We start from the raw sequence: 24,972 nt of genomic DNA, 5'->3' as shown, positions 1-24,972 counted from the left end.
GGAAATGACTTGGAGCTGGGAGAGACTTTGAGTGCCCTGTTCTCCCAGTGATTTGAGGTCCACAGTGGTTCAGAAAGGTCACAAGCTGTCACAGTCAGTGAATATGAAACTTAATCAGCTGAAATGATGATCAAGCTTTCTTCAGAAGGCCAACAGCCATAACTGACACTAATAATATAAGCATCTTAAATTTCAAGCTAATACAGGTGTCCCACTTTATCTATAGCAAGGTGACATGTGGAACACCTCCACTGCATTTAACTGTGTGAAACAAAACAGGAAGAAAATGTAGGCAGATGCAAAGTAATGTCAACACCTAAAGCATTTATTTGGATATCTTTAAACTTTTTACATATGCTACATTCCAAATTTTACAAGTTGTCCACAGATAATAAAGTTATAGCCAATTTTTTAAACAGATATGATTTTCCCTGATATGGAAAGCATGTTATATAAACATTTCTACAATAAACATAATACATGCGGAACAAATCATAAGACTAAGATGATTCGTTAGTTAGGGAAGACAATTAGATTAATGATACACACACCAGAAGATAAAGGGGCACATGTGTTGCTATCTCATGTAAACTCATCTTCTCTCAGACTCCCTGACATTCTCAGAGAATGGAACCCAGGGACACCCTCTGCTAACAACAGGCTTACATGAAATCAGCTCTGAAAGCTGAAGTATTGTTACGATTTGGTGAACTTGTTTATAAATTCAACTACAGGGGGAGAAACCTGGTCTTATCATTCTAAATTTAAGCTTGGTTAACAACTGGAGAAAAGCCAAAAGAAGCTGAACTTAAAAGCTAAAGGAATGAGGATGTGACAAAGGCCAAAACAAACATTAAAATCACGATGCCATCCACAGCCCATACCACCAGATCTTATGAATGGAAGGAAGGCCAGAAAAGGGGGTGAGCGCTGTGTTCTAAAGCAGATTTTCTTCCTCCTGGGTGAGAAGTGCCGTCTCTCAGATGGGTGACTCAGTCCCAGGCAAGAAGGGTCAAGGTCATCCTTTCAGAGGAAGGGGTTCTTCACACACCACCCTGGAGAAGCACTGAGTGTGGCTTCTACATCTCCACTTACTTTAGCTGAAAGTCTGGATTTCCAACCTTCCTCCTGGGTGTACCGTGGAGTGTGCAAGGCTGAGCAGGATGGAACTTTTAGATGCAGAGTTCAAAGAAAACTGAGTGAAAGGGTTATTTTCATTGGCTAAAAAAAATCCAAGAGCCTCTAATTATTCATTTATCCCTTAGCCTCACCTCAGAGAGGCTCTGTATTTATTCTTCCACCAAATCTGCCATCACTCTCCATGTACCCAAGCTCTCAGCACATGTGCATCACACAAGAGTGGTACATGGCATGTCATGGTTATAAACTATTTTACTAAGCGGCTATCATTCTAGGAAGGCACCTCTTAGTCAGAACAATGATGTTTAAAAATAATAAAAAGCCTGGGCACACAGGTGTCCCAGAAATGTACTAAGTGAGCCAGCAGGTAAACAGCAATTGATCTATTCCAGGAAATGCTGGAAGGGGTGGGGGTGAAGGAATTTTAAAACACTGAATTCTCATTTTTTTGCTAGTGTTTGATTCTAGATGTATACACTCTTTCAACTTAGTCTTAGAAATAAGAGACTATATCATCTGAAAAATTAGGATACTCTTAAGTTTTCAATAAGCCCTTGAACATGAGTTTATTCCTCAAAGCCAAAAGTCTTGCAAAAAAAAGGGGGGGGGGCGGGGGAATCCCACCTTGTATAGCCCTGAAAATCACCCAGCACACAAAGACACCACCTTCTCTCCTTCTTCCCACAGGTTCCTCCAGCATGAGAGTCCCCCAACCCCCTCACAGCCGGTAGAGACAAGGGAATGCCACTTTTGAAATCCACTGTTTTGCTTAGAGGTAGGGTCCCATCAGCTGTGGGGACACTGACCCAGGCCCAACGTTGAGAGTCACTGAGAGGGATCAGGAAGTGTGACCCCAAAAGACCAGAGACTTTGTTTCCTGCTGCTGTTGCATCAGCTTCAGGCCTGGAGTTCCCTGTGTTCAGTAATGTGACACGGCTCAGACTACTGGGAACAGTCAAATGCAGTCAGATGCCCACAAAGGGGTTGAGTCCAGCCCAGGAAGAGAAGCTCCTTCCTGGATTCTAAAATTCAAGAAGTTACGTTTGAAGTACACAGCAAACGATGCAAGAAAATCTGCTGACCGAAGATGATTTTCATCAGTCTCTGGAGCCAGAAACTATAAAAGTAAAACTGGGAAGAAAAGCTTAAATAAAGAATTTATTTCCAAATTCAGTAGAACCTATTTCCTATTCTCTTTCTTGAAAAGCGAACTGGGTTACAAAAATCCAAATTTATGTATTTGGTAGTGAAGTAATTATAAATGTTGCCAGTCAATGCCAACCAGTGTCTGATTTGCTTCCTGTGCATGTCCAATTTCCTCTGTGATACTGTGCTGGTGCCAGAGCTTCTGAATCTTCTTAAATCGCTCTCTGCACAAATGTAAAGGATTTCCCCGTCTAGAAAGAAGACACATGTCACTCAGGATGCATTCGGTTTATTCATCTATTATACTCCAATCTTTCCTGATTTAGGAAAAGTTACAAGTTATTGGTTTTAGATCCTCTGCAGAATTTCTCTTTGGCAGGCGCCTGTGGCTATTAATGTGTTAGCTCTGACGGTTTGCTAGGAGCAGCTGAAGGGGAGTAAGTGCTGAAAAGAAGAGGAAAATGAACACAAGCTACACTTACTCAGACTGGGGTGAGGAATTGGGGGTGGGGTTGAGCAGGAGGGTTTACGCTGAGAGGCTAAAACTATGCATTTATTATCCATTTTGTTGGTAAAACGTATAACAGGGAGGGGCAGGGAAGAGGATGGAAAAATTGCAGGGGTGAAAATGTTCTTCTAAGTACTGTCTTTCAGCTACAAAGTCTAAGCAAAGCAGTCAAATGTGAATAACTCTGGGGTCTAATTTAACCAAAGCACAGGCACTGGTGAGCTCACGCCTGGGGCCTTGGCTCCTGACTCAGAGTGCCAGTCCTCTCACTCTCCGTCCAGAGCTCTTCCTCCTAAGAGCCCACATTTCTCAGAGCAATGGTAAGAACCATCAACAGGTGGCACAAGCCTGTATCCTTGCAGTCAAGTGCCTGAGGAACCCATCTACTTATCTTGCCTTGGTTTCCAGGCCTTCAACTTCTGCTCCCCAAGGCTGGGAAGTTACATCTAGGTTAAGACTTTTACCCCATTTGGGCAAAAAGAAATGGTCTGAAAGTTCTTTAACAGTGCTTGAAGGAACTGCTGTTAGCATTTTGCTTGTGATGTAACAGAAGCTACCAAAGTAGAAGTGATTAAGCCTCAAATACTGTTGTATTGCTCTATATGTTCTAAATCTTTGTTCTCTCAGATTCTTATGTAGTAAGATAAGCACAACTCTTATCAATCAAGATTTGCTCTTTTATATCACTCGAAGAGGACCGGGTCTCCCATACAAAGCCGCACAATTTACAAAGAGCTATCCCTGCAGTGCTCTGATGCTGTGGATGCCGCAGGACAATTCAAACAGCTCTCTGGAGTAAGAAATGGAAAAAGGTTGCACTCTGTCCCATTTTTTCCACAAAGCTGCACAAGTTACAAAGAGCTATCCCTGCAGTGCTCTGATGCTGTGGATGCCACAGGACAATTCAAACAGCTCTCTGGAGTAAGAAATGGAAAAAAGTTGCACTCTGTCCCATTTTTTCCCCTTATGTATCTTGATGGCCTTCGTGACACTCTGAGGGCTGGGAATGGGAATGTCAAACCAGCCAGCCAGGGTAGCCTCCTTGGAAGTGTCCACAGACAACAGCCACTTGTGCTAACCCTCCAGGCAGTTAGCAGGCAGGCTTCAGGACCACAAGGTTCATTGTGTTCACCCCATGCTGAAGGCTCTGGTGGCCCAGAGCCAGTCAACCTAGTTCCCCAGGATGGGCCTTACCTGAGCCCCTGGTCAGTCTCCCCATAGTCATCAAGGTAAGGAGGAGAATAAAAACAGCCTTTGGTTTTGCCAGCTAAAAATAGCACTTGACATTCCCGTACTCTGTAGAGAGACCATTTATACATTAGTAACTAAGGTTTGGATTCAGTTCCAAATGGACTGAAGTCTTATAAAAGTAAACAAAACCATTGGGAATATGGGGTTAACAGACACAAACTATTATACATAAAACAGATAAGCAACAAGGATTTACTGTATAGCACAGGGAATTATACCTAATAACTTGTAATAACCTATAATGGAATATAACCTGCAAAAAACAAAACAAAAAAACACTGGATCATTATGATGTACACCTGAAACTAGTGCAATATTATAAATCAACTATATATCAATAAATAAATATAAACAAACAAAACCACTGTTGGAAGAGAAGAAATGGCGTTTATAGCAGAGACACTTGAAAAAGTATCAACACCCCTGCCTAAGTTTAAAAATAACTAAAAGGATTGTATTGTAACCAACATACGGAGGGAGAGGGACATTTAGGATTAGGATTCGACAGCTCATATAATACTGGCATTTAAAAAATTAAGTGTGAGAAAGTTAACTACTTCTAAACATAAGGTAGTTATTTATGTATCAACCACTATTATGAGGAAATTATTCACTTAAAAAATTGTACACAGGGCTTTCCTGGTGGCACAGTGGTTAAGAATCTGCCTGCCAATGCAGGGGACACGGTTCGATCCCTGGTCTAGGAAGGTCCCACGTGCTGTGGAGCAACTAAGGCCATGCACCACAGCTACTGAGCCTGCGCTCTAGAGCCCGCGAGCCACAACTACTGAGCCTGTGCTCCACAACAAGAGAAGCCACTGCAATGCGAAGCCCGTGCACTGCAATGAAGAGTAGCCTCCACTCGCTGCAAATAGAGAAAGCTCACATGCCGCAACTAGAGAAAGACTGTGCAGCAATGAAGACCCAATGCAGCCAAAAATTAAAAAAAAAAAAAGGCACACAAATATTACGAACTAGGTTGACCTGAAACACAAGGCAACACTCTACACGACTAAAAGAATTCTGAAATGTGCCACACAAGGTAAAAGGCTACTTTTACATTTCTCCTAAGGGTTTTTAAAAAAATGTGTCTCCTGATCCCTTTGAGAGGTTTGCTTAACTTTTTCTGGTGTTAACAATTCAGCTCATCTCAATATCTATTGAGAACCTATCATATACAAGAAATTGTCAGGCACTGGGGGGTACTAAGGTGACTAAGATGTGGATATAATCTATGCCCCAGAGGAGCTCAAACTCATGTCACTTCTCGCCTTCAGACCCTGTGATAGCTTCCATCTCACTCAGAGACCTCGCTAGGACACACCAGGCCCATGACTCTCCCCCTTGTGCTCACTACTGCAGTAGCAGCAGCCTCCTTGTTGTTTCTTTTCTTTTTTTATTTTTCTTTCTTTATTTTTTGGCCATGCCATGAGGCTTGTGGGATCTTAGTTCCCCGACCAGGGATTTAACCTGCACCCTCAGCAGTGAAAGCATGGAGTCCTAACCACTGGACTGCCAGGGAATTCCTTTTTTTTTTAAAATAAATTTTATTGAGGGATAATTTTTTTTTAAAAACCTATCCATTTTTACAGGACAATTAGATGAATTTTGTCCTTGCTCTTTCTTGAACACGGCAGGCACACTCTCCAGCAATTCCGTACTTGCTGCTCCCTGCCTAGAATGTTCTCCCCACTTCTTTAGGTCTTTATTCAAGTTACCTTCCCAGGGAACCTTCCCTGGTTCCCTATCTAAAATTCAACTCTCCAGCTGCCATTTCATATTCCCCTCCCTAGTTTATTTTTTCTCTTCTGCATGGATTGCTTTCTAAATTCTTATTTTATTTTCTATCTCCCTCACTAGAAACTGAGCTCCATGAGGGCAGAGATTTTCGTATGCTTTGTTGACTACTGCATTCTCAATATCCATTACACAGTCACTGATAAGTATTTGCTGCACGTTGTCGGATGTACACAACTACATACATCAGCCTGTGATATGTATGAATCCAACCATGAGGATACAACAAAAGAAGAAATTCTGACTGTGCCTGGGTAGAAAACCAAACACAGCTAGGAGTTTCACATTACAATGAGGCACAAAGAAAGAACAGAATTGTCATGGGGATGGAAATGATAATGAAAAAACAGCACAGAGTTAGCATGAGCCAAATATGAGATGTGTGGAGACAAGGCTCCCCATTTTCCTCAAATGAATAAAAGAGTGGCCTCAAATCTTTGCAATGTAGTAGTTTCTTGTTCCACCCCTCAACAGATGTCTACTGTGGCAGGTCCAAAGCTAGAAAGCTCCTTCCAGGGCCTTACCTCAGGAAGATGCCCACCCCAGAACCACAGGAGTAGGTGTGGGCGGTGCAAGCTCCCACGTCCTCCCCTTCCAACTCCGTCTGACAGCAGTAGCTCTGGGAGCACAGCAGAGTTCCACATACAAGGCACAGAGTTGGGGCTCTGCTCTTGTCACCACCTGATTTGGGGCACCTCCATGAAATAAAAAAGCACAAGTCAAGGCTCTAAAAGACTGGCTAAAGAGCTGAGGGTGGTAAAACTGCCCTGGAAAAAAATTCTGCAATATCAAGTAGAGCTGAAGATGCATACAGACTATGGACCACGCAAATTTATTTCTAGAATAGGTAACATCTCACATACCATGTACTGAAACAATCAACAAGTGGAGAAAAGAGAAATAAAATTATCAATAGGAGGAAAAAAATATGTAAATTAAAAAAAATTACTGCTACTGTCATATAATGAAGTACTACACAACAGTGAAAACTGATGGATTAAAAATTATATGTGTCAAATGTATAAATAAATCTTACAAACAATGCTGAGTGAAAAAAGCTATAGGATAATGTACAATGCTATTCTAAAGCTTAAAATAATAATATATGCAAAATACTAATAACTGCTTAGGAATATAACCATTTGTAGTTAATGTGTTATTTAAAGTGCAAATTGTTTAGATAACATCTAATGAATCAAACTTGTCCCTCATCACCCCCTTTCTCATACCTTATTCTGAAACATGGAATCATGCTTTTTACAAGTTTGGTAGTACAAGTTAGGTGGTACTACTGATGTTATGATTTCCCTACCCAAACAAAAGAAAACAATGACAAAATCCTTCAAGTTCTGTGTAGAGAAGTGAGTGTTTCCAGTGGTAGGAAGTGCTCAATAAGCTAATATAAAAACTTACGAGAAATTAGATGCTTGATTAATGAGGCTGCTGTAATCCTCTGGAAGGTCTATTAATTTGTTAGATTCTCTTGGATAGCTAAAACAAAACAAAACAAAAACCACATAAAAAACCCAGTTAATATGAGGACATATTGTAACAATGACAGGGAAACTCTTAACTTAGTCAAAATAAATAAAGGAAGCCTGAATCTGAGTGACTGGGCACTACCCACAGCAGCAAAAAGCCACAGTAAGAACTTTAAAATGCACGCTTAAATAACGTAGGGCCTCAGGGCTCACATTTTTACTTGAAGAACTCAGGATGAATTATCAGGACAATGGGCTGTCCTGTACACTTATATCCTGCTTCCTTCCTACTTCTTGCCTCCAACCAAGTCTTTGACAATCTTCAGCTTACCTTATAGCGTCTCTTTCACCTTCCAGGTATCTCTTAACTTCAATGTTATGACACCAACTTTAATGTAAATGGAGAAAAAAAAATTTTTTACTTTTGAAGGGCTAGAACTAAAAAATTTTCTTCTCTAAATCCAGTAAGAGAGAAACAGTTTTCTTGGCTTATTATATTTATCTCTTCATAAGAAGCTTAGAGGAATACCACATACTTTGCCTACCATATTTTAAAATCAGAAGAATATGACCTTTGATTTTCTGAAAGCAACAATGCTTAACATATTAAAATTTGCTATTACCCCCACTAATTGGACACTCTGAAAAACCAGTCTGGGGAATTCCCTGGTGGTCCAATGGTTAGGACTCTGCGCTCTCACTGCCAAGGGCACAGGTTCAATCCCTGGTCACGGGACTAAGATCCCGCAAGCCATGCAGTATGGCCAAAAAAACCAAACCAAAACCCAAACCAAAACAGTCTGAATCAATGAGAAGCTCTTATAATCTAGAGCTAGAACACTCATATAAAATAAAAAATTTTTAACTGTGGTAAAATACACAGAACATAAAATATTCTATTTTAATAATTTTTAAGTGTACAGTTCTTTGGCATTAAGTATATTGACGTTGTTGGGCAATCATCACCTCTGTCTCCAGAACTTTTTCAGCTTTCTCAAATGAAATTCTGTGCTTGTTAAACACTAACCCATTCCTCCCCCTACCCCCAGCCCCTGGCAACCACCATTCTATTTTCTGTCTCTATGAATTTCACTATTCTAGGTACCTCATATAAATAGAAACGTAATGTTTGTTCTTTTGTGACTGGCTTATTTCACTTAGGCTGCCTTCAAGTTTCATCCACATTGTAGCATGTGTCAGACTTTCCTACCTTTTTAAGGCTGAATAATACTCCACTGAATGTATATAACACATTTTGTTTATCCATTCATTAGTTTATGGACATTTGGGTTGTTTCCACCTCTTGGCTATTGTGAATAACGCTGCTATGAACATGCGTGTACAAAATTCTATGAGTTCCTCCTTTCAATTCTTTTGCAATACACACCTAGAAGTGAAACTACTGGATCATAGAGTAATTCTGTTTAACTTTTTGAGGAATCACCATACTGTTTTCCAGAGCAGCTGTACCATTTTCTATTCCTACCGACAGTGTACATGGATTCCAGTTTCTTGACATCCTCACCAACATGTATTATTAATGTCTGCCTTTTTCATTACAGCAGTTCTAATGGGTATGAAGTGGTATCTCATTGTGATTTTTATTTGCATTTCCTTGATGACTAGTGATGTTTAGTATTTTTTCATGTGCTTTGCTTATTGACCATTTGTATATCTTCTTTGGAGAAGTCCTTTGCTCATTTTATAATGGGTTGCTTGCTTTTTTGTTGCTGAGATGTAGGAAATCTAGATGTATATATTCTGGCTATTACTCCCTTATCAGATATATGATTTGCAAACATTTTCTCCCATTCTGTGGGTAAATCAGCCAAATTTTATTCTTAACTTAGTCACTAACTTGACATGATTAACGGGTCAATTTCTCTAGACTTCAGTTTTCTCAAATATAAACTGAGGATAGGGTGTCCCTGGTGGTGCAGTGGTTGAGAATCCGCCTGACAATGCAGGTGACACAGGTTCGAGCCCTGGTCCGGGAAGATCCCACATGCCATGGAGCAACTAAGCCCGTGTACCACAACTACTAAGCCTGCACTCTAGAGCCCATGAGCCACAACTACTGAAGCCCGCACGCCTAAAGCCTGTGCACTGCAATGAAGAGTAGCCACCGCTCACTGCATCTAGAGACAGCCCGCACGCAGCAATGAAGACCCAAAGCAGCAATCAATCAAGCAATAAAATAAAATAACAAAATAAAGTGAGGATATTAGACTAGATAACCCTTAAGGTTTCTTTCAGTTTCAAAAATCTACAGAACATAGTATTTAACAAGTAAGTTAATATGAGGAAATAAACATTTCCACCACTACTCTCCTTCCAGGCAAATATGCTTATGCTATTCAGTAGGCCTGGCAAAAATCTTACCATAAAGGTAAATCCTTAACTAAGAAGGCCTAATAATTATACTTTGAATCACATGGATTGAATTCTGCCAGGCTATCTGAGAATTTTGTAAAGTATGTGATAAACTGAAGTTTGTTTCCATATATATATATTCCAATATAAAGAAGAAAAGTGTATAATCGTTACCTTTCAATCAGTAACTTCATTATCTCCTTATTTTCTTGAAAAAGGCAAATGAAGTTGTTTGGCAGGGAAAGATAGTTACATAAATGTTCAAAATGGCTTGTTCCAGAAGCTGCAAATAGAGAAGAAAACAGTTTTGCATATAACAACTAAGAGTAGATCCTATAGGAGAGTAAGCAACAGCAGAGCTTAAAACAAAAAAGGCACGAGATGAAATAGTTCAATTTTGCTAGGTACATAACCTGTAGGAAGTAAATAAGATGGCACATGGAAGGGATCCACAGAAAATGACATAACTGAAAGTGGAGTCAGGCGACTCCTTTACCAAACTGGTCACAATTTCTTGATGTTTCAGTTTTACCATCTGCAAAATGGGGTACCTGTGTGATATACTTCATGGGGTTGTGAACATTAAATGACAAAAATAACATGGGTAGCTCTGGAAAAGTATAAGGCAGTACAGAGACGTAAGATGATTTTATCACCGAGAGATGGATTTAAACACTAACTTAATCATCACTGAAAATGATTAGGAAGGGTAAATTATTTTCTCAATGGTGCCTGGACAACTAGCTAAATGGAGATGCTATTCAATAAACTTTTAGAAAGCAGCATAACATGCAGGTACCCCATGACTTGTGCCAGGCACTATGAGGTACAGTAAATTTAAGTCTACCTTTAATTCCTACATTAAAATCAGATTTATGTGTAATTATGGCTATTTTGAACTTCAAGGCCTCATGTTTCAGATTAAAAAATACCTGAGGGGGGCAGACAGGAGAAGCAAGAAGAACTACAATCCTACAGCCTGCAGAACGAAAACCACAATCACAAAGTTAGACAAAATGAAAAGGCAGAGGATTATGTCACAGATGGAGGAACAAGATAAAAACCCCAGAAGAACAACTAAATGAAGTGGAGACAGGCAACCTTCCAGAAAAAGAATTCAGAATAATGATAGTGAAGTGACCCAAGATCTTGGAAAAAGAATGGACGCAAAGATTGAGAAGATGTAAGAAATGTTTAACAAAGACCTAGAAGAACTAAAGAACAAACAAACAGAGATGAATACAATAATTAAAATGAAAAATACACTAGAAGGAATCAAGAGCAGAATAACTGAGGCAGTAGACCGGATAAGTGACCTGGAAGACAGAATGGTGGAAATCACTACCGCAGAACAGAATAAAGAAAAAAGAATGAAAAGAAATGAAGACAGCCTAAGAGACCTCTGGGACAACATTAAATGCACCAACATCTGCATTATAGGGGTCCCAGAAGGAGAAGAGAAAGGACCCAAGAAAATATTTGAAGAGATAATAGCTGAAAACTTCCCTAACATAGGAAAGAAAACAGTCAACGAAGTCCAGGAAGCGCACAGAGTCCCAGGCAGGATAAACCCAAGGAGGAGCACACCGAGACACACAGTAATCAAATTGACAAAACTTAAAGACAAAGAAAAAAATCAACAAGGGAAATATGACAAATAACATACAAGGGAACTCCCATAAGGTTATCAGCTGATTTCTCAGCAGAAACTCTGCAAGCCAGAGGGAGTGGCACAATATATTTTAAGTGATGTAAGGGAAGAAACTACAACCAAGAATACTTTACCCAGCAAGGATGTCATTCAGATTTGACAAAGAAATCAAAAGCTTTACAGACATGCAAAAGCTAAGAGAATTCAGCTCTACCAGTCCAGCTTTGCAACAAATGCTAAAGGAACTCCTCCTCTAAGTGGGAAAGGGACTAGCAACTTAAAAAATAAAAAACCTTGTACATACATAGACTGCTGTATCAAAACTGCATGGGAGGGCTTCCCTGGTGGTGCAGTGGTTAAGAATCTGCTTGCCAATGCAGAGGACATGGGTTCGAACCCTGATCCAGGAAGATCCCACATGCTGTGGAGCAACTAAGCCTGTATGCCACAACTACTGAGCCTGTGTTCTAGAGCCTGCGAGCCACAACTACTGAGCCCATCTGCCACAACTACCAAAGCCTGCACGCCTAGAGCCCATGCTCTGCAACAAGAGAAGCCACCACAATGAGAAGCCTGCACACTGCAATGAAGAGTAGCCCCCACTTGCTGCAACTAGAGAAAGACTGCACGCAGCAACGAAGACCCAATGCAGCTGAAAATAAATAAGTAAAACAACAACAACAACAACAAAAAGACTGCATGGGAACAGCAAAACCAAAACCTACGATAGATACACATACAAAAAGAAAAAGCAACCCAAACACAACACTAAAGATGGTCATCAAAACACAAGAGAAGAGAGCAAAAGAAGAAGGGAAGAAAAAAGACCTACAAAAACAAACCCAAAACAATTAAGAAAATGGCAACAGGAATACACATATTGATAATTACCTTACATGTAAATGGATTAAATGCACCAATCAAAAGACACAGACTGGCTGAGTGGATACAAAAACAAGACCCATATACATACTGTCTACAGGAGACCCACCTCAGACCTAGGGACCTATGCAGACTGAAAGTGAGATGGAAGAAGGTATTCCACGCAAATGGAAATCACAAAAAAGCTGGAGTAGCAATATTCATAGCAGACAAAATAAACTTTAAAATAAAGACTGTTATAAGAGACAAAGAAGCACACTACACAATGATCAAGGGATCAATCAAAGAAGAAGATATAACAACTGTAAATATATATGCACCCAACATAGGAGCACCTCAATATATAAGGCAAATACTAACAGCCATAAAGGTAGAGATCGACAGTAACACAATAATACTGGGAGACTTTAACACCTCATTGTCATCAATGGACAGAACATCCAGACAGAAAATCAGTAAAGAAGCACAGGCCTTAAATGACACATTAGACCAGATGGACTTAACTGATATTTATAGAGCATTTCATCCAAAAGCAGCAGAATACACTTTCTTCTCAAGTGCACACAGAACATTCTCCAGGATTGACCACAAGCTAGGCCACAAGGCGAGCCTCGGTAAATTTAAGAAAACTGAAATCATATCAAGCATCTTCCGATAACAGTGTTATGAGATTAAAAATAAACTATAAGAAAAAAACTACAAAAAACACACACATGGAGGCTAAACCATATGTTACTGAACCAATGGATCACTGAAGAAATAAAAGGGGAAATCAAAAAATACCTAGAGACAAATGAAAGCACAACAATCCAAAATCTATGGGATGCAGCAAAAGCAGTTGTAAGAGGGAAGTTTATAGCAATACAATCTTATCTCAGGAAATAAGAAAAATCTCACATAAACAACCCAACCTTACACCTAAAGCAACTAGAGAAAGAAGAACAAACAAAACCCAAAGTTAGTAGAAGGAAAGAAGTCATAAATATCAGAGCAGAAATAAATGAAATAGAGACAGAGGAAGTAAGAGCAAAGATCAATGAAACTAAAAGCTGGTTCTCTGAAAAGATAAACAAAACTGATAAACCTTTAGCCAGACTCATCAAGAAAAAAAGGGAGAGGACTCAAATCAATAAAATTCGAAATGAAAAAGGAGAGGTTATAACAGACACCACAGAAATACAAAGGATCATAAGACACTACACGTGGCTATATGCCAATAAAATGGACAACCTGGAAGAAATGGACAAATTCTTAGAAAGGTACAGTCTCCCAAGACTGAACCAGGAAGAAATAGAAAATATGAGCAGACGAATCATAAGCACTGAAATTGAAGCTGTGATTAAAAATCTTCCGACAAACAAAAGTCCAGGACCTGATGACTTCACAGGCGAATTTTATCAAACATTTAGAGAAGAGCTAACACCTATCCTTTTGAAACTGTTCCAAAAAATTGCAGAGGAAGGAAAACTCCCAAACTCATTCTATGAGGCCACCATCACCCTGATACCAAAACCAGACAAAGATACCACACAAAAAAAGAAAATTACACGCTGGAACTTCCCTGGTGGCGCAGTGGTTAAGACTCCGTGCTCCCAACGCAGAGGGCCCGGGTTTGATCCCTGGTCAGGGAACTAGATCCCACGTGCATGTTGCAACTGAGAGTTTGCATGCCACAACTAAAAAGCCCGTATGCTGCAACTAAGGAGCTGATGAGCTGCAACTAAGGAGCCCACCTGCTGCAACTAAGACCTGGCACAACCAAATAAATATTAAAAAAAAAAAAAGAAAGAGGCCAATATCACTGATGAACATAGACACAAAAAGCCTCAACAAAATACTAGCAATCCGAATCCAACAATACATTAAAAGGATCATACACCATAATCAAGTGGGATTTATCCCAGGGATACAAGGATTTTTCAGTATCTGCAAATCAATCAGTGTGATATACTACATCAACAAATTGAAGAATAAAAACCATATGATCATCTCAAAAGATGCAGAAAAAGCTTTTGACAACATTCAGCACCCATTTATGATAAAAGCTCCCCAGAAAGTGGGCACAGAGGAAACATACCTCAACATAATAAAGGCCATATACAACAAACCTATAGCTAACATCATACTCAATGGTGAAAAGCTGAAAGCATTTCCTCTAAGATTAGGAACAAGACAAGGATGTCCACTCTCACCACTTTTATTCAACATAATTTTGGAAGTCCTACCTATGGCAATTAGAGAAGAAAAAGAAATAAAAGGAATCCAAATTGGAAAAGAAGAAGTAAAACCGTAACTGTTTGCAGATGACATGATACTATATACATAGAAAATCCTAAAGATGCTACCAGAAAACTACTAGAGTTCATCAATGAATTTGGTAAAGTTGCAGGTTACAAAATTAATACACAGAAATCTGTTGCATTTCTATAAACTATGAAAGATCAGAAAGAAAATTCAAGAAACAATCCCATTTACCACTGCATCAAAAAGAATGAAATACCTAGGAATAAACCTACCGAAGGAGACAAAAGATCTGTACTCAAAAACTATAAGACACTGATGAAAGAAATCAAAGAAGACACAAACAGATGGAAAGATATACCATGTTAGTGGATTGGAAGAATCAATATTTGTCAAAATGACTATACTACCCAAGGCAATCTACGGATTCAATGGAATCCCTATAAAATTACCAATGGCATTTTTCACAGAATTAGAACAAAAAATCTTAAAATTTGTATGGAGACACAAAAGTCCCTGAATAGCCAAAGCAATCTTGAGAAAGAAAAACGGAGCTGGAGGAATCAGGCTCCCTGACTTCAGACTATACTACCTATAGTCATCAAAACAGTATGGTACTGGCACAAAAATAGATATATAGATCAATGTAACAGGATAGAAAGCCCAGAAATAAACCCACACACCTATGGTCAATTAATCTACGACAAAGGAGGCAAGACTACACAACGGTGGAAAGACCGTCTAGTCTCTTCAACAAATGGTGCTGGAAAAACTGGTCAGCTACATGTAAAAAAATGAAATTAGATGGTTCTTTAACACCATACACAAAAATAAGCTCAAAATGGATTAAAGACCTAAATGTGAGAACAGATACTATAAAACCCTGAGAGGAAAACATGGGCTGAACACTCTCTGACATAAATTGCAGCAATATCCTTTTCTATCTGTCTTCCATAATAATGGAAATAAAAACAAAAATAAACAAATGGGACCTAATTAAACTCAAAAGCTTTTGCACAGCAAAGGAAACCATAAACAAAACGAAAAGACAACCCGCAGATTGGGAGAAAATATTTGCAAATGATGTGACCGACAAGGGATTAGTCTCCAAAATTTACAAACACCTCATGAGGCTTAATATCATCAAAACGAACAACCCAATCAAAAAATGGGCAGAAGACCTATATAGACATTTCTCCAAAGAAGACAGATGAGAAGATGTTCAACATCGCTAATTATTAGAGAAATGCAAATCAAAAGTACAATGAGATATCACCTCACACCAGTCAAAATGGCTATCATCAAAAAAATCCACAAACAATAAATGCTGGAGAGAGTGTGGAGAAAAGGGAACCCTCCTACACTGTTGGTGAGAATGTAAATTGGTACAGCCACTACGGAGAACAGTATGGAGGCTCCTTAAAAAACTAAAAATAGAGCTACCATTTGATCCTGCAATCCCACTCCTGGGCATATATCCAGAGAAAAACATGGTCCGAAAGGATACACGCACGCCAATGTTCATTGCAGCACTGTTTATGATAGCCAAGACATGGAAGCAACCTAAATGTCCATCGACAGAGGAATGGATAAAGCGAATGTGGTACATATATACAATGGAATATTGCTCAGCCATTAAAAAGAATGAAATAATGACATTTGTAGCCACATGGATGGACCTAGAGATTGCCATACTGAGCAAAGTCAGTCAGAGAAAGAGAAATATCATATGATATCTCTTATATGTGGAATCTAAAAAGAAATGACACAAAGGAACTTATTTACAAAACAGAAACAGGCTCATAGACTTAGAGAACAAACTTACCATTACCGGGGGGGAAGGGTGGAGGGAAGGGATAGTCAGGGAGTTTGGGATCGACATGTACACACTGCCATAATTAAAATGGATAACCAACAAGGACCTACTGTATAGCACAGGGAACCCTGCTCTATGTTATGTGGCAGCCTAGATGGGAGGGGAGTTTGGATACATGTATATGTATGGCTGAGTTGCTTTGTTGTGCACCTGAAACTATCACAACATTGTTAATCGGCTATATTCCAATATAAAGTCAAGAGTTAAAAAAAAAAAAAGCAACAAAAAACCACACCTGAATTTGTCACTTTTCACTTTTTAAAATCTGAAGAACCCAGTCTATGAATAATATACAATTGAACAATTTTAACATCTGAAAGCAAAACAAGTACATTTTTGTACATGTACAAAATCAGTACATTTACTGACATCCAAATAAAATCAGATATTTACATAAATATGCACCTAATTATATAATCGGTACATCACCATAGTCAATTAGCTGTGACCTAAATTGTTAATAAGTTTTCATTTTTGCAATGCACTTTAATTCTTAACTTGCTAGAGTGAAAGACTACATACATTTCCTACATTTTGAAAGAAATTAGAAATTACCTTGAATTTCAGGTGGGGAAGGAACTCCATTTAAGTAATGGAAAAACAAAGCAGAACACCTCAGGAAAGGCATGATTCCAGCTCTGACATTCCTCAACAGATGCCAACCAGAGTGCATTTCTTTCAAGGCACTGTGAAAGAGAAAAATGGTAACTGGGAAATGTAATTAAAAAATGGTCATTCTAGTTATAGCACAGTGTGAAAACAGACAACTACTATTTGGAATTGATAGCACATTGGCTTAAAAGGTATGGGTAGCCCTAACTATTACAGGACATCAGGTATAATTGGTGATATACCCTCTAATGCTGTTATTAAAATTTGTAAAAGTTATACAGCTATATAAAGAGAAAATTTGGAAAATAAAAAAACTATCCACTATTCTATAACCTTATATCAGCAAGTATTACTTTGGAAAACTATTTTCATACTAATGTGTCTTACACAGTTGTACTTGTAACATATAAAATTTAAAATTAACATGATTTTCAGATCATAAACCATAATTTTATTAGAATTTTAAGATTCTGGATAACATAAATCATAACCTACACTAAATTACTTCCCTGTAAGCAAACTCTTAGATTGCTTCAAATTCTTTGCTAATATAAATAATATCAGTGTACATCTTTATGTCTGTAGGTTTTTCTATATGTTGGATTATTTTGCTAGTGTGGATTCTCAGAAATGGGATAACTTAGTCAAAGAACAAACAGTATGGTTCTTGACATATACTGTTGGAAAGCCAAGTGAAGGGACTTATCTGGTGGCACAGTGGTTAAGAATCTGCCTGCCAATGCAGGGGACACGGGTTCAAGCCCTGGTCTGGGAAGATCCCACATGCCGCAGAGCAACTAAGCCCATGTGCCACAGCTACTGAGCCAGCGCTCTAGAGCCTGTGAGCCACAACTACTGAGCTGGCACGCCACAACTTTTGAAGCCCACATGCCCTAGAGCCCGTGCACTGCAACTACTGAGCCCACGTGCTGCAACTACTGAAGCCTATGTGCTGCAACTACTGAGGCCCGTGTGACTAGAACCAGTGCACCACAACAAAAGAAGCCACTGCAATGAGAAGCCCGCGCACCACAAGGAAGACCAGCCCCTGCTCGTTGCAACTAAAGAAAGTCCGCACGCAGCAACCAAGACTCAGCACAGCCAAAAATTAAAAAAAAAAAAAAGAAAGCCAAGTGAAACTGTCGTAACCAAATCACAATGACTCCAATAACATGAGGTTCTAAGAATGTCACTCCTGCCGGCCCTGGATATACCTTAAAAATGTGTGGGAAGTGCTGTATATTACTCCTCTCTCAGAGATTTCCAATCATGTTAGTATATTAAAAGTTGAGAAGTCCTGCAGGTCACTCCCCCATCTCTTATTTTAAACATGTCAACAGACAGCAACTTCCCTTATTTAACAAATGAATTCGTTTTTCATACTACCACCTCCTAGTATTTGGGGAACTGCCTATCGTGTAAAGATTACGACCTCACCTTCCTGTATACTGGTGAAGTGTTTTATACAAAGCAAGAACTGCTAATTCTTCTTCCCCAGAAGCATTTTCTTGATCCATGCCATTCTCTTCTGAAAGATAAGGCAATATCAGTACTCTGTATTTGCCTACTAAGTGGATTGATGACCACACCATTTAAGCACTCAAATATATTCATACACTCACATGTAATATGAAAATACTCTCACAAAACACACAGAACTTTAATCCCTCAGGTCGGAACACAGTATTGATCTCCATCCTAACAAGGAGCCTCTTAGGGAGAGGAAGCCAAAGTGCCTCAGGGTGCCAGGCAGCAAGCGGTGAGTAAAATCTGCTAAATATACAGCCTGTGGTACTCAAATATTACTAAACTTATGAAATAAAAAAAATAAGTAAAAACATTCACATCACTAAGGTTTTTAACAGAAGGGAAATTGTTTCAAAAATTTTCACATGAGGATAAACAGGATTTTACTTCAAGAATCTGACAAAAAGGAGTTACCTGTACATGAGGTAAGTAAGATCTGTATGATGTGTGCCATAGTAACCAGATGGAAAATGTGAAGGTCCCCAGTGCCAAGGCTGATCCCTGAAAAATCTTGACACTGCAATGCCGGGAAGGCGAGCACCAAGCCCACCTGGATACCAAATACAGAGGGTCAGACAGAGCACCTTTCCTTTCACAGCTGAACACGTTTCCATTTTCTTAATGTGATGTCTTTGTGAGCTCAGTCCCTCCCCTTAAGAAATCTTTGTTCTTAAAGGGTACACATGTTAGAAATTCCACTAGGATTGACTAAAGAAAATTATTTAGAGCGTTATTATTTCATTTGATGGGCATTATTATTTCATTTATCCACTGATTCCCCTATATATAGTTTATTGTTAATAATAACAAAAATAAAACTTGAACTCTTTCTAGGTAGTGAGCAATGGAAAAAGCATGAGGTTTGGACCCACAAAGATCTAGGTAAGAATCCGAGATCCTCTTATGAACCTTTTAGACAATTCCTTTGAGTCTCAGTTTCCCTGCTGGTAAGCTGGCGATAATATACGTGTTGTTAATACCTCAGTAATAAGGATGTAAGGACTAAATGAAGATGAATGTGAAAGCAGTCAGGTACACAATAAATGCTAGCTCCTCTGTTAACCTCCTGCTGCCTGTATGGTGGTGTCAGTGGTGGTGGTTTTCAGAGGGGTAATGGGAACAATAACAATGGCTGACATTTACTAGGGACACATTGCTCTAAGCTCTTTACATTGATTATCCCATTGAGTTTTGACACAATTATATCAGGTAGGTATTAACCAACTTACAGGCACAGAATATGATGCCCAAAGAGATTAAGGGGGCAGCACTTGGGGCTGCTGTGCATGGCAGTACACTCAGTGTCCTGAGTAAGGGGACCTGGTTGAGGTGGGGCTGAACTTCAGCCACCCACTGCCTGGCCAGTGCTGACCTGGTACCACCTGCACCTGTTCAGAAGACATCACTTTCCCTAAATCACACAAACAGACTGTTGCTAAGTAGTGTTACCAGAGGGCTGTATCTGCCCCAAAGCACCGTATGGGTTGGCAGCAGCCCTTACATTACTAGTGTTTTTTACTTCTCTATAGTGAAAAGCATAGAGAGGTTACATTACTGACCTCAGCCACAAGGCAAAAATAAGAGACCGGATTAGACACCCAGGTCAAGTCTCTCAACTGGATTCCTTAACATTTTCTTTTTGAGGATCTTCAGGAAAGAATTATACTCAGAAATAGTAAGAATAATAGGTGATAATTCCTCTTGTCTGCCTCTGCATTACTCATCAAGTCTAAGATAAAGCTATATAATATGATAAAAATTTCAAACACAAATTACAAGATACCCACCAATAAATGAAACATGTCGATATCTAATATGCATGGAAGGTCTCCGTGGTTGTCACCAGGCACCAATGCTAATGTTTAAAGAAAAATACATGAGCACATATTATATGTCAACGTAAGTATTAAATTATTTTTAAAATGCATATAATCTACTTTAAATTTATTTTTTGCAAGCTATATATGAATTCATGAGCTAGAACTTGTATATAAGACAAACAGTATTACCAAAATATTTCTTTCAAAATGGAGGGAAGTTTCACCACTAAAAACAAAATTACAGAAGATGAGAAATTATCATAACATATATGGTACATGTATTAATACTCACATGCAAAAAGTTTACAAAAGTGTCCTTGTACCACTGAAAGTGATGCCACTGTCCAATGTGCTGCAGCAAATCTTGTTAGTGACCTAAGACAGTCATCCTGAAATAAAGAGACGACAAAATTAACAAAGAAGCCAGCATATGAAGTAGTTCTCCTCTTTCAGGAATGTTAGTTCAAAGCACAGGTAGTTGAAGTAAAGCTGGATGCACAATGAAATCTCTAGTTGGTATGGAACTGAATCTATGACATCTTTAATGGCATGTCTCTAACATGGAATGCATGGAATGGAGAACATCTAATTGTATGATGAATAAAACAAGGCTATCTCCTGTTACCATGCTGCTAGTTCTCTATGGAAAAGTTAAGAAGGACACATGTGTCAAGACAGAGAGCAAACAAAAGAGACTCCCAGGAATGTGATGCAGTATTTCTTTATATTTAGTCTATAAATATTCTAAAATGTGGGAAACACTTCAAATACTGGGGAAACTACGTGCAAGAAGATGGTTATACAAATCAGGGTGTCTGTAAACATCAAAAACTGTTATGGAGACTATGTAGGAACAATGAGAAAACTCTTAATGTAAAGTGAAGAATAGAGTAGAAACAAAACTACATGTAAATATCTATTATAATAAAGTATAAACATGCTAATGAAAAAGACAGATGGGTGATTGATTTAAGTTTTTTCTTCCTGCTTAATTCTCTATTTTCTAAATTTTTTGTAATGTTTGGTTCAATAGATATTGAGGACCTACCATACATTAGTCTTGGTTTTGAAGATCTCAAAATGAAAACTCACCCCCCCCACCCCCTGCTCTCAAGGAGCTCACAGCCTTGAGGGTGGGAAGGAAAAGAAAAGGGGGGAGGGGACAGCTAAAGGAGGCAGTATCACAGATGAGGTATACCTCACTTCATGGCTCAGAAATTTCCCAGGGAAGGCAAAGCTTGAAGAATTTCTTAAAGAGGAGTCATTTGCTTAGGGCACTTGGGCAGAGGCAAAAGTCTGGGACTAGCATTTGGGGATCAGTAATGATTCTGCAATCCTGGCCCATGGATGTGGGGATTGGCAGGAGGTGAGTGACAATGGAGAAGTAACATTTAAGAGATATGATCAGGGTTACTTTTTAGAGAACCTCTCTGATAATATATTAGGAGAGAGTGAGATTCAGGGTAGAGACAGTTACAATAATCTAGGCAAGAAAAGATATAGGGGCTGAACCAAATCAGTAGAAGTAGGAATGGAAGAACTAGGACAAATATGCAGGAGAGAAATTCAACAAACTCTGCTGATCAATTGGATATGAACATCCAGACCAAAAGATGCATCCAAAAGGACTTGCAACTTTCTGGCAGGCTTGGTCACCTCGATGGACAGTGGTGACATTAACTAAGACTCTAAATATAGGAAGAAAAATTAATTTGGATTGTTCAGTTTGAGGTATCTTTAGGAGATCCAGGTGAAAAAATGGCACTGAGATAATAGATCTGGTTTAGAGATAAACAGGTGGGAATCATTTGGATATAACTGGAATCAGAGACATAGATGGGGCTGACCAGGGAAGAGTATCAGATGATTGAGTCATGGGCCAAACTCTGGGGGTTTAAAATAACATTTACAGCACAAAGGAGGGAAAGCAGACTGAGAAGGAGCCGCCAGAAAGGCAGGGAGAAAACCATGAATGTCACAGAAATCAAGAGAGAAAATGAGTTTCACAAAGAAGTAGTTATCAGAATTAAGTAAATAGAATGTCAAATAAGGGCTGAAAAATGCCCACTCACAATGATAATGAGATCATTTGGTGAACTTGGCAAGAGGTGTTTCCGAAAAGTGAGAAAGTGTTGGCGAGGGGTGGTGGTGGTGAAGCCAAACTGCAGGGAGTTGAAAAGTGAAGAAATTGGAGCCAGAGTATACATTATTGTTTAAAGACGTTTCGCTGTGTATAAAATTTCTCTTAGGATGTGAAGTGAAATTAAAAACTGTAGGTGCTATTTATCTGTATTTAAACATTTTTCATTGCATGGTGAAATAAGTGAAATATGCTTTAAAATCGCTTGCTTGGTCATAAAAAGGAATGAAAAAGCTAGGGTGATAGAAGATAATATTGAGGGCAAGAGTAAGAGGAATAATGGAGCACACCTGTGAACAGGGCAAGTGCCAGGAGTGAAAGAGGTAGAAGAAGGGATAACTGATGGAGAGGGGATGGATTCCAAACAATAGATGGAAAGATAAGCTACTTTACCCGGAGGTCCCTTATCCTCTGATATAGGAGGGAAAGGTCAGTGGAGAGGTACGTAAATTTGAAAAGCAGAAGTCAAAAAAATAGAATGAGTTCGTCCCTAATGGCTATATACTTAAAAAAATTAAATTTCTCTTATGAACGTAGAAAAAAAACTTAGATAAAATATTAGTAAATCAAATATAATCATATATAAAAAGGATACTCTACATGACCAAGTTGGGATTATTTCAGGAATGCAAGGTTGCTTTAACGATCAATATAAACAGATTACACAAAATCATATTAGCAGAAAAACAGATGAAGAGCCGACAGTGTGCCAAAGAGGTAGAGTGAAGTACACAAAATCAAGAAAATGTGTAAGAACTGCCTTAAAAGCCAAAGTAAACTCTATTCTATACATGTGATTGCCTTTTCAATATCAGCATACTTATCAACTCTTATTTACTGTAGCAAAAGAATGTCACAGTCAATCCATCATATATCACAGTTAAGAATACAGGGTACTGCTATTCTGCTGATTTACCACAAAGATACAATTCAGGGCAGTTTTAATACCAGGTCTACTCCTAGATATTCCAATTTAATAAGTCAAAGTGACCAGCTATCTGTATTTTTTAAAAACTCCAAAGAGTTAGGGCTCTTACATCAGTGGTTCTCAATCCTGGCCTCGGGGGTGGGGGAAGCTTTTTAAAAAATATTAATGCCTGGGGCCTATCTCCAGAGACTCTGATTTAACTGACCCATAGTAGGGCCTAGGCACTTTTAAAAGCTCCCCAGGTGATTCTACGTGAATAAAATTACATGCACTTTTATGATTATAAGTTTGAATGGTAAGTAGTAGAAGCAGCTGACACTAGCTACATTGTAAAAATTAGCAAGCTTTAATTGTATACTCCTTCACTTTTCTACGCATTAAATGTACTGTTTTGAAATTAATTTGTACTTATTTACATGTTGCTTATAATGGGTAGTCAAATGTGGTAGAGGGTATGTTCTGATCTCTATTTCCAACTACGGCACTAAACATTCAAGAACAAGCACTTTGTTTTTAGTTCCCCATCCCCCCATTTTTTCACATGTTTAACCAAAAGAGATGAAGTCTATTTAAAAGAAAAATAATGAAAAATTAAATAAGAAACATTACGTCTCCAGTGTTGTTACAGAAAATGGGTTTTACCGCAAAAGGAATGAACCTATGCTTAAATAACCACTTCAGGTTTTTTGGATTAAAAAAAGCAGAACCACCTAATTTCTACTCCACCATTCCATGAATTGAGTAAACTGATAACTTACCAGTCTGCAAGGCAAAGGACTGAACAACGGTTTATCTTCATCATTTAAAATTCTTTCTGAGGATTAAAAATGGTAAAGATGGTAAATTTTATGTTTTGTACATTTTATTACAAGTTTAAAAAAAAAGTAAAAAAAAAATTCTTTCTCCCGAAAGCACAATATTGTCAGGTTTTGAAATCTTTAAGTCATTTCACAAGAATTAACTTTGGATAAGAAGTAAAAATGAGGAAATATTCCCTTAACTGACAAGAAGCTATAACCACCATTAAAATGAGTTCTCTGTTGCTGTGGTTAATTTATAAACCGTCAATCTAATATTCTGTCAGCACACTACATTTCCTGCTTCAAAGTCTTTATATTATTTGATATTGTTGCCCACATTAAACATCTCTGTTTAAATACAGGATTCTACACACAACTCATGTCAATGTATGCTTGAGATTTAAAGACACAACTGAATCTCTTACCTATGCTTTGGATGGTGTACGCACAACTACCCCAGCACATTATGGGGACACGGGGATCCTCTTCATTGGGATGAACCTTTAGTCCCACCTTATAAGTAGCAGTTCCAAATGTTGTTAGCATTTCTTTTATGCTTTCAGAATAAGGATTCCTGAAGTGAACATGTACAGGATTAGCTCAAAACAATGTGCTCACATCAATCAAAGGGCTCAGTTTCTTAACAGCTATTTTCTATGTTGGAATTGAACCACTGAAACTACCTAAAGATAGTTGTATGAAAAGGGGGAATGAAAGACATGCAAACGGTCCCTGCCTGAGAGGGGTTATGCTCTACTTGGGTTGGCAGCAGTGACGCACAGGCCTGAAAACAAGCTAT

At 38.7% G+C, this 24,972-nt stretch overlaps 1 protein-coding gene across 6 annotated transcripts in view; it reads right to left on the bottom strand.

Moving 5' to 3' along the window:
* Nucleotides 1–314: 314 nt before the first annotated feature.
* Nucleotides 315–24,972, bottom strand: part of UBR2 (ubiquitin protein ligase E3 component n-recognin 2) — a 116,080-nt gene continuing 91,422 nt past the window's right edge. For all 6 annotated transcript variants that reach the window (XM_030870718.2, XM_030870717.2, XM_060307457.1 and 3 more), the window contains 13 exons: nt 24,599–24,747; nt 24,132–24,187; nt 20,598–20,694; nt 20,273–20,340; nt 18,900–19,035; nt 18,396–18,486; nt 16,902–17,032; nt 9,871–9,979; nt 7,655–7,711; nt 7,256–7,333; nt 6,367–6,537; nt 3,989–4,090; nt 315–2,537 (listed from right to left, as the gene is read on the bottom strand). In XM_030870718.2, the coding sequence (XP_030726578.1) occupies nt 2,396–2,537; nt 3,989–4,090; nt 6,367–6,537; nt 7,256–7,333; nt 7,655–7,711; nt 9,871–9,979; nt 16,902–17,032; nt 18,396–18,486; nt 18,900–19,035; nt 20,273–20,340; nt 20,598–20,694; nt 24,132–24,187; nt 24,599–24,747 (1,387 nt within the window). In that variant the 3' untranslated portion in view covers nt 315–2,395. The remainder of the gene's footprint in view (nt 2,538–3,988; nt 4,091–6,366; nt 6,538–7,255; nt 7,334–7,654; nt 7,712–9,870; nt 9,980–16,901; nt 17,033–18,395; nt 18,487–18,899; nt 19,036–20,272; nt 20,341–20,597; nt 20,695–24,131; nt 24,188–24,598; nt 24,748–24,972) is intronic.

This window comes from Globicephala melas, chromosome 11 (genome assembly GCF_963455315.2).
Source record: "Globicephala melas chromosome 11, mGloMel1.2, whole genome shotgun sequence".
NCBI classification, from domain to species: domain Eukaryota; kingdom Metazoa; phylum Chordata; class Mammalia; order Artiodactyla; family Delphinidae; genus Globicephala; species Globicephala melas.
Note: the sequence above shows the minus strand (reverse complement) of the source record. Positions and strands in the feature narration are given on the sequence as shown.